Genomic DNA, 10,254 nt, shown 5'->3' with positions numbered 1-10,254 from the left:
CGAAATAAAAATCCGTATCCGTATCAGTCGCCGCAAGAATGAGAGTGTGGCGTAAATAAGTGTCGAGATGAGTGTCCCGATCATCACTCTTGGAAAACACCATGAATTGACCTTCCACATGGCCGCGGCTCATACCTTAGTGAAGTACATTACGCACACTTGATAGTGTGTGGCTAGTCACGCGAGCCAGCCCTGCAGGTCTCCCACAATATCGTACGTCGGATTGACTGAGTGGCCATCACCGCTTATCTGGTCCCAAGCCCAACGATCAGCGAACTCGGCCTCAAGGCTGCCTTGCATCATGTCAGCAATGTAGTCTCCAATTACTGGCAAGAATTTCCAGCCATGGAACGAGCCGCCGGTTGCCACGTATAGACCTCGGCAATGTGGATGCGGTGTGATCAGGAAGTCGTGTGTTGGAGTAGATGCGTCCCTGTAGAAGTGGCCATTCTGTCAGCATACATTGGCTCGCGATGTAAGTCTTGACCTAGTGGAGAAATTGGAGCTACATTTGGCACTTACCAGCAAATACGATAGGCGTCAATAATGACATCCTCCATCTCTTTGCCGTAAAGCCCATCTAGGGTCTTTCTCGCGCATTCCTGGAAGAACGTCATGAACTTAGGCCCAGTCCAGACATTGTATATGCTCTCATCGGGAGCCATCGACAAACGCTGACCGGTGAAGGGGCACTCGACATAGTTGGTGAAGTACATATCACAGTTGAATTTGATGGTGCCATCAGCAAGAATCGATATTGTTTCGCCTATATTTCAAAATCAGCTTAGCGCCTCCTTGCAGACTTGGTGCGTGATGAGAAGGCCAATGCGATTAGATCCAACGAACCTTTGACATGAGGCAGGCAATTCTTCAACACAGGAATTGATGATAGCCTCTCCTTCTGGGCACCTTGGACCTTAGCATAGAAGCTCAATGCACCAGTAGCCAGCAACCGGTCTTCGGCGTGAAACTGTTGGTTCTCTGGCGCACTCTGTGCCAGCAGGGCTGCCGTGCGCGCCCCCGTAGCAAGCAAGAGTTTGTCTGCATTCAGAGTCTCCCCAGACTGTAGTGTGACTCCCGTACACTCACCAGCGGCACCAATGTTGATCTTTGTCACGACACCGAGAACGTACTCAACGCCCTGGTCCACCGCTTCTTGAATGACAGCCTCAAGGGCTTTATCGGCCTCCGCAAATCCCACTTTCGGGTTAAAGAGAATCTTTTCCAAGCCGGCGAAGTTGGCCGTGGCGAATGAGCCGTTCCATCGCTCACGAACATCCTTCACGCTAATAAAGTTTGAATTGTTTTCAATACCCATATCCTTGTATGAAGCAATGATCTCCTCCCCAAAGTTGGAGGGGTCAGCTCTTAGCATGCCTACTTCGTGGTACCATGTCTTGTATAGCTCATGGTTTCGCCACATGGGCATTGCCCTCTTCAGCATTTGCATGTACAGCTTGTCAGGGTAGTCATCGTGGACAATTTTGTTGACATCGTGCGAAGCAGCTCGAGGGTTGGGAAACTGAGTGCAATCAACGAGGGTGACCTTACTTGCTGGTTCCCTTTTGATCAACGTTAAGGCGGTGGCCGCACCGAAGTTGCCAGCACCGATGATAAGGTAGGACGACATATCTCGTGCTACCTAACGAGGTTGATTGCTAGATTATGCGAGATCGCATTCGAAATGTATGGTGCTAGCGATGTTCGAAATGGCGAGCAACGTCAGTGGTATGCAGTAGGCGGGCCGCGCTGTGAGAGGTGGTGTAAGTGGTGGATGTGACTGGTGATGGCTCAAGGCGTGATAGACGGGAGGGAATTGAACAACGAATCCAGAAAATCTTGCATTCCACTTCTGATGTCGTGATTGTTGAAGACAAGGTTGCTGGGTAAACAACGTGAAAGGGGCCCGATCTTGAGATGGATGTTGGGACTTTATACTTGGGCACGGGCATCATCGAAAGTACATGAATCTGGGGGTGCGAGAAACATAATGCCTGAGTGAAGACAGCAACGAGGATGCTCAGAGCAAAGCATATATAACCGGCATACATGTTCTTTGACCCTTATACTGCGCCCTCGACAGGTCTCGCCGATCCCCGTAGTAGGTCAGGGGAGTCTACGAGAGAACAAGGCCAAAAAACTAGTAATCTAAAAAAAGAGTCAGTGAGACCCTGCAACCATGGAAGTAGCTCGACGTGTCAGCACACCGAGATGTCTCATCTGAGAAAGAGGATCCTCCTCTCGCGTCTCTTCCAATCCTTGGGTCTGTCGTGGTTTCTGGGGGGAAATAGAATAGCGACAGAAACGCATGTGGAAACTGGACTATCACAAGAACAAGGAACGGAGGGTGGGAGGATCATACAGAATAGAGCCGAATTGGGGGCACATCTGGGTACACACATGCTTCCGGGATGGCTTAGGCCGAATAAGGGCATCTCCCATATTTTGCAGAGTTTCGCTCAACTCCCCAAGGGACTGCGGCCTCGGAGATCAGTCTCCACAGCTTACGGGATATTTCTCGGCCTCAAAGACTTGTCTGTAGCAGCACCACAACCACCAAAGGGAACGGACTGTTTAGCTAAAGCATTGACACGACATAGTGAAGAGGAAGCGCCGAATCGATGAGAAAACAAGACGAGAAAACAAGAAATTTGTGGCACTGGCTTGGACGAGGGCCAAGTAAAAACTCACTTTAAAGCGAGAGGCGAGAGGTGGGAGACAAGAGAAAACAGGCAAGAAGAAAACTTGTCAGCTGACCGAAAGTTTGCAGGCATTACTATGAGAGAACAGGAAGAATATGGGAATCCATCAAAAACACCACCGTTGGGCTGTCCCTGATATGTTCCTGGCAACTTTTCTTGCAGACGCCATGCATTAGTGCCGTTATACACTGAAGAGATATCGGCCCCTTGTCGTCCGAATACTTTCGCAGCCGCTATGTCTGCCACAATCTCAAGCATGTCGCTAATCCTTCTATTGACTCTCAGAGTAGCCCAACTAATACAGTTCTGTCCGCCCATTGATGTATGCCTACCGATATCTATGAACTGTATTCGTGATAAACGACACTATAAAAGGTTTCATGGAGTCCAAATAGGTTTGCGCAGCTTCACATCTTGGCAGCCCGCCGAAGAGCCACTTGTGCATGTTCTAGTGAGAAGTTCCAACAACCCTTTCAGACATCCTTCTCGACTGGGGGCTTGGGTGTCCTAGTGAGCCCAAGTTTGCGCCGACGGAGTTGCAAATGCCTCCTGTCTGCCCTACCGTAATTTCGATGTACCCCTAAGGCGGTTTTGGGGGCTCTGTAACGTATATCTGTGGTAGTCTACTCTACATGGATAGACTTATTACTGGACGACCCAATCTCCTGCATGCCTGACGATGATTTCGTGTTATGGCCACGACAGGCTTTCGGCAGACAACATATGAAGAACGACCCCGAGAGAACCCGAGATTCGTCACGGATGTGTTCGTAACTGGCTTAACACAGAACAAGTCATGGGGCTATGCCAAGACAAACACCTTCTGGTTGGTATCCCGATGCCGAACCAATTCGTTGACCCCTGTCGCTGAGTACCAGGGCTTGGGTTGGAAACGGCACCTTCAATCCTTGGGTACGGGCAAGCTACTAGCGGAGAACCGGGTACGTGGTACCAGTTGGGCCTGCATGGTATTGGAGTCGTGACGTTGCTCGGAACAGATGCCATGTTTCCTCTTGCGTTTGAGGGCTCGTTGCGGCTTTGACTCTGCACTCCATGTCTTACAGACTCCATTGTGTAGCGTCAAGATCTTGCCATAATCTGCCGCTGAAAATCAGGATTACTTCCATATGCATATGTGCCTGTCAGGCAGTCGACTACGCCCAACGAGCCTTTGTGAGTGGGTTTCAGTGTTCCTAATAGGCGGTCCAAATGGGATGGGCCGCCTGAACCGCCTACCTGGTCCAGCCCAGTCCAGCGATTTTGGTGGACCAGGCGGTCCAGTTTGAGGCCTCTGGACTGGACGTGTTGCGTTAGGCGGTTCCAATACAATTTTTACTACGCTGAAGATGCAGTTCTTGATTATCCTGCCTCTTTTTACAATGCTGCTTCTGTGATCCCTTAAGTACATCGACCTTCCTTTCGTCCGAACATTTTACCACTCATAATTGCTTTTTCCGGCTATCTTCATTCTCATGATACCCGAAGTTTTGCTGTTGTCCACTATACCAGATCTGCTAGCAGAGTCGACAGAGACACCACTATCCAACAGGACGGACCGCCTATTCGGAACACTGCGAGCCGGCGCCGACTGTGTTGCGTAGGCCACATTACCAATCTGGTTGTCCGGGCTGTCATCATCGGGTCTAATGTCAGTAAATTCGAGGCGGAGCTTCGTGGGGCTACGGACGAATTTAGTTTCGAGATTTGGGCCAGGAAGGGGGTTATCGGGAGGCTGCACAACCTTTCCACCTATATCCGACGGACAGACCAACGATGACAGGCAGAGTTGCCTATCCTGATATCATATCCGATATGATAAATTAACGCGATATCAGGATAACACACTATCCTGATACGATATCGGATAAGCAGGATTAGCAGGGATGATATCAGAATAGCAGGCTTAGCAGGTTTAGCGGGTTTAGCAGGTTTAGCAGACATGATAAACCACTGCCAGGGAGTATTATTTGTTCTAATGTAACTTGTTAACTAAACTCAAATACATATTGTAAGGAGCTTGGTACTTGATGCAGTGATATATGCTTTAAAGCATTGAACGATATTTGGCTTCTCTTTGTGTGACGTGTTGGCGGGGCGATGGCTCTAAAATTGCACTGTGACCAGTCGCCAGGGGCCAATTAGAACTGGTATCTTATCCTGATATCATCTCTGATATCAGGATAAGGGCGACGAGATTTATCCGATATCCGATATATATCATATCGGATATAGCAGGATAGCAGACATGATATCGGGATAGCATATCAGGATAGGCAAGTCTGGGATAGGGTATTTGCTTCCATCTGATTGATCCAGACCTTCGAAAATGTCGGGTCAATCGCATTTACCGCCTTAAGGAAATGTCGAGTCGGTCGCAGGCCTCTTATATCAGGTAGATCAAGATTCTTGGCTTCGTTCAATACGACTTGCCATTTCGAGATCCATTCCTCGACCTTTGTTCTGCTGACTTCCTTAAGCGTAGCGTAATATCGATCGGTGACTTCACTCTCCCGAGCCCAGTCAGTTGGTTTGACGCGATTCTTCAGGATCGTGAGTTCCTTTGAGACATCGTCTTCCTTGGCAATGATATCATAGTACTTGCCAACGGTTTTGACGATGTATTCCTGTAGTGTTTCCAAAGCTTTGGTTTTGTCCTTGTAGGTCTGAAGTTGGCTTCTATGCCTCGCCTCAAGGATTTGGAACTTGCTAAGGCTGTCACCTTGCAGTTGCTGTATGTCAGTGGCGTTTGCCTGGGCTTGACCCGGCGTCGGCTCGACTGGCGGAGTCAACACTGGCTTGTGTACAACGTCGGGGTCAACATATTCCCAGACTTGTAGATTCTTCGCGAACTTGCGGATTATACTGATCCACAGGTCCCAGTTACCGGATCCTTTGAGGATAACGCGGGAAGAGACTTCGAGGTCATCAGCGGACATTGTAATCTGTGGTGTTCAATGCAGTGGAAGCTTTGGTAGACAGAAACCCGGCGTGCAAACCGGGCTCATAACTGTCACACAACACGATTGATTGTATAACTGGACGACGATCGGGCAGAAGATCCCCTGTGAATCGGGCAACGAGAGACTCTTGATTTCCTACATAAAAGAGTGGAATCATACGATAACTAAATACTTTGGAATACTGCTGCCTCGCAGGCAGCAGTATGATAATTGCTGTTGCCTCTTAGGCAATAGCATACTGCGCTGGGTTTAAATGAGCGACTTGATCTTGACATATCTAGTTCAGGCGGTTAAGAAGAGTGCGCCGATCGCTCTTCTGCCACTTGCTTTGCTGTTGCACTTTGTGTAATGTTATTTTAGTGATACTGGACCTAACGATTGATCTAACTTCTCGAATCCAGCAGCGTACGTAAGCAGCCTCATCGCGAGTTTCCTTCTTCCTCAAACGCTGCCTCTTATCTTCCTGTGCCGCTAGTCTGTTGTACTCATCCTTTGCGACACGGATTCTCGCATCGTCAACAGTAAGAGGGCCGTACTTCCCTGTAATTAATGTCTTGCCGAGGAGGGTAGACCGTCGAAGCTGCTTGTCCCTGAGGGCCTTCATCTCCGCTGTGGCTCTAGTAACGTTTAGAGCCGGGGTGTGTCCTGCTTTGCGTGCCTTCTCATATACCCGTGTGACTGATGGCGTAAGCGGCGCGTGTGATAGAATGGAAACCTCTAACCGCAGCTTGACGTAGCTGTGGTAGCGCTGGATTGTTCCAAGATTCATCTTCTGCGTCGTGACGCTACTCTAGTCGAACTTTCGAATTGTAGGCGGCGTTTGTGATGCTAGGTTCGCGGAGCTTTCCTGAGGGGTTGAGGGCCTGCTCTCTCCTAGTGGGTCGGGTTCCTCGCCCCCGACACAACCGGGGAGATCTCGTTGATCTACTTCTTTGGTTAACGACGATAATGCATCTTGGAATTGGCCAAGAACTACCGCCGGATTATATGGGAAGAGGCCACAGTTCTCCTAAGCTGATAAAATTGTGTGCTTCTTGAATGTTTGAGTACGTATTTCCTGAAGGGTAGACAAGAAGTCGGTCTTGCCAAAGTCAGCAGCGCTGTTAGCGACTTCGCGGTATAGGACTTGTTGATGCCAGTGTAGGTATATTTTCAAGTACTGAACTTATTTTCCGACCACTGACCATTTTCCTACTCAGTGGCCCCCGGGTAGGCTAATACCGTCACTTGTTCGAACCTGATCCAGTCGACCAACAAGGTCCGTGTGTACCTGGCCCTAGGTACTGCATGGCATGTTAGATCTGATGTCACACAACACGGTTGTTTAGATAACTGGACAGCGTCGGGCCGAAGATTCCTTGTGAATCGGGCAACGAGAGACTCTTGATTTTCTACGTGAAAGAGTGGAATCATACGAAAACTAAATCCTTTGGAGTACTTTTGTCTTCCAGGCAACAGCATACCGTGCTTGCTTTAAATGAGCCACTTGATCTTGACGTCGGAAGTGTACCATCGTGCCACTACATGGGGTGACTTCGTCACTTCGATTACAAAGGGGTGAAATTGTCGTAATGCAACCCACTATAAATTTAGGAAGATTTCTCTATACCCGACGTCTAATGGTATGTATGCTTGGGATATTGCTCCTCACGGAGGCGGCCAATTTGATCTGTGACTCGTTGCTAGAGTCCATCGCGGACACGACTCGAGCTGCAGGGTTAAGCCTCCCGGGGTGTACAATCAGTGATCGGAATGGTCTGGTCTGACTTGGTCCCGGTCTAGACCGCCAAGACTTGGGTCTGGTCTGAGGATTTCTCGAGTCTGTACAATTGGTCATAAATCTATCGGCGTATCGTACGATATTGCACAGCCACCTACACCACCCATACCTCAACAGATCAACCCAAAACTTTTCATTACTGGTACTCGTGCCACGCCCCACTTTATTGGGAACTCGCAAGCTCGCATAACCAGACCACCAATATAACCAGAATTTCCAACCTCTGATGTATTTTCCACTATTCTGCCCACCAACTCTTGAAATTTTGGCTGGTCGTAATGGAGTCGCGTATTCAAGAGGCTCTTCAGTACTTTGAGGATTTTCCTGGCGCAAAAGTGGCCGCGGTTGCGCGGTTATTCCACGTGCCGCGTGGCCGACTGCGATATCGACTAGAAGGCCGGCAACCTAAGAAAGGCGCTGCCGGCCACAATACACTGCTGACGCGCCCAGAAGAGCTTGCAGTGTGTAGATATATTGACCGGCTTGACAATGTAGGCTTGGCTGTGCGCAAGGAATTTGTGCGGGACGCGGCGAATCTAATCCTGCGCGAGAGGTCTTCCAAGGCTAAGGCTGGCAATCCACCTGCAGTTGGCCAGCACTGGGTCTCTCGCTTCCTTACACGGTACGGTTACGACAGCAAGAAGCAGAAGACGCTGGATTCTAACCGCCAGGTTGCAGAAGATATCGACAAGGTTAACCAGTACTTCCAACGGCTGCGGGAGATTATTGAAACCCATGGCATCACCCCTGAAGACATCTGGAATATGGACGAGACTGGGTTCCAACTTGGCGTAGGAAAGGATCAGTTGATTGTGACTAAGCGAGAGCGAGCCCACTACCTTGCCATTCCTACGAACCGTGAATCAGCTACTGCTATAGAGGCTATCTCGGCAGCCGGGCGCCACTGCCCTGGTTTCCTCATCATGACTGGATCTAAGCACATGGCCCGTTGGTACGCAGAGTCTGTGGGCTTGGATGAAGATACTGCGCTGGGTGTTTCAGAGACTGGTTACTCGAATGACGAATTGAGTCTTGAATGGATTCGGCATTTTGACAAGCACACGGCATCAACAGCTAAAGGACTGAAGCGGTTGTTGATCCTGGATGGCCATGGCTCGCACCATACTAAGGAATTTATCGAGTACTGTGACAACCACCACATCATACCTTTTGGCTTACCGTCGCACTTGACACATATTCTTCAGCCACTAGATGTGTGCGTATTGCAGCCGCTAAAACATTACCATGCCAAGGCGCTGGATCTGGCAGTTCGCGACGGCTGCACTAACATCACCAAGCTAGAATTTTTGGCTTCTATTAAGGATGTACGCAACCACGCCTTCAAGCGTAGTACGATCTTCTCTGCATTTCAGAAAACTGGAATCTATCCATTCAATCCACATGTGGTCCTACAGGTCCGGAGTCTCGGCAACCACACAATCCTACGCCTGAGCCGCAGTTTCCAACTGGATCTTCACCATTCGAGACTCCTCTAACCTTGCGGCAAGTTAACAAGCTAGCCAACAACATTATGGAAGCTGTCGACGAATTCCCAGACTTAATGGCTTCAATATCTACTGATATAGATCGATATGTTCGGGGGACGCTTGCCATGAGCACGGAGCTAGTGCAAACAAAGAGAGATCTAGGGCGCACCAAGTTGGCCGAGACGGTGGCTAAGCGGCGCAGGGCAATGAAGAATAAGACCTTACAGACAGGAGGAGTGCTTACAGTGGCAGAAGGCCGGCGTATGGTGCAGCGAAGGGTTGACGCAGATCTGGCGGCGGCAAGGCGACGTGTGCAAGCAGCGGAACAACGGGCGCGCAATGGATACAAGCGGTGGTTTGAAGCAACTGCCAAGGAAGCTCGTAAGTGGAGGACATCTGGGAGGCTAGAACCAGCGGCAGTTTATGAAACGGACCGCCGTTGTAGGTTGTTGAAGCGATTCTAATAAAAAATGTTGGAATTCTGGTTATATTGGTGGTCTGGTTATTTTGGTGGCCAGCACCATCTTTAGGTGGTGCGAGCTTGCGAGTTCCAATAAAGTGGGGCGTGGCACGAGTAGAATGCAGGTCAATGGTTACAACCTGGGCTTGTCAATAAAGGTATCCTCTACTCTAAAGCTCAGTACATGAGCAGCACGCGGAGAGGTAGCTGATACCATGACCCACTCCCTCTTTGCCCCTTCCACTTGATCCGCCACTAGCTCCAGTCGAGAAGCACAGTACCCACCAGGCACCTGCCTTAATCGTGGGCACTGAGTTCGGCGTACTTAGGGGGTCACTCCAGGCTGCCGTCTCCCTGCCCCCATCTGGTCCGGTTAGGTCCATGTCTGGTCACTTTGCGGCACTGGCCCAGAGTAATCGTGCCGCATCCACGCCTCAAGGCCACGACGCCTCAGATCAAACCAGACACCTACTACTCAACCTCAACTTCCGACATTCCTACTTTTTGCCCACGCTCTTTCTCACGAAACGCGCCCAGCCAAGCCATCCTTGAACAGGGTCTGCGGCTCTTCTCACCCTCTCATTCTAAACGTATGTTCCCAGCGTTCCTGTGCACATTTGTGCCTTGAGACTCGTCCGTCTGGGAGGCCCAGGTTCCATTTGACGACACTAGAGTCGTTTTGCTGGCGCGGAAGTCATCCAAATTCTAAATTCTGCGGTAGTTCTAACCACAGCTGCACCAGGAACACACATAAACGCCTGTTTAGAGATACCCCATCGAGTTTTCAGATGTGTTAGACCGAATCACATTCGCTTGTGCTGCTTCCTCGGGCCACTGCCATCGTCGTACCCCTTTGCTCTACGCC

At 49.9% G+C, this 10,254-nt stretch overlaps 4 protein-coding genes across 4 annotated transcripts; 2 read left to right on the top strand and 2 right to left on the bottom strand.

Moving 5' to 3' along the window:
* Positions 1-177: 177 nt before the first annotated feature.
* Positions 178-1,630, bottom strand: VFPPC_15035 (sarcosine oxidase; the record flags this gene model as incomplete). The annotated part of the gene is made up of 3 exons (XM_018292793.1): positions 178-433; positions 523-766; positions 847-1,630. The coding sequence occupies 3 exons, from the start codon at positions 1,628-1,630 to the stop codon at positions 178-180; spliced, it is 1,284 nt and encodes a 427-aa protein (XP_018137046.1).
* Positions 1,631-2,211: 581 nt separating this feature from the next.
* VFPPC_18303 (hypothetical protein) lies at positions 2,212-2,625 on the top strand (the record flags this gene model as incomplete). Its single annotated transcript, XM_022429938.1, has 1 exon — positions 2,212-2,625. One exon carries the CDS (start codon positions 2,212-2,214, stop codon positions 2,623-2,625), a length of 414 nt encoding a protein of 137 aa, XP_022285066.1.
* A 3,314-nt stretch (positions 2,626-5,939) lies between these two features.
* On the bottom strand, positions 5,940-6,431 carry VFPPC_12425 (hypothetical protein; the record flags this gene model as incomplete). Its single annotated transcript, XM_022428832.1, has 2 exons — positions 5,940-5,993; positions 6,072-6,431. 2 exons carry the CDS (start codon positions 6,429-6,431, stop codon positions 5,940-5,942), a joined length of 414 nt encoding a protein of 137 aa, XP_022283912.1.
* A 1,289-nt stretch (positions 6,432-7,720) lies between these two features.
* On the top strand, positions 7,721-9,382 carry VFPPC_18302 (DDE superfamily endonuclease domain-containing protein; the record flags this gene model as incomplete). Its single annotated transcript, XM_022429937.1, has 3 exons — positions 7,721-8,792; positions 8,858-9,310; positions 9,375-9,382. 3 exons carry the CDS (start codon positions 7,721-7,723, stop codon positions 9,380-9,382), a joined length of 1,533 nt encoding a protein of 510 aa, XP_022285065.1.
* Positions 9,383-10,254: the final 872 nt, after the last annotated feature.

This window comes from Pochonia chlamydosporia, assembly GCF_001653235.2.
Source record: "Pochonia chlamydosporia 170 chromosome Unknown PCv3seq00012, whole genome shotgun sequence".
NCBI lineage: Eukaryota > Fungi > Ascomycota > Sordariomycetes > Hypocreales > Clavicipitaceae > Pochonia > Pochonia chlamydosporia.
The sequence above is the reverse complement of the archived record's forward strand: the minus strand, read 5'-3'. Positions and strand labels throughout refer to the sequence as shown.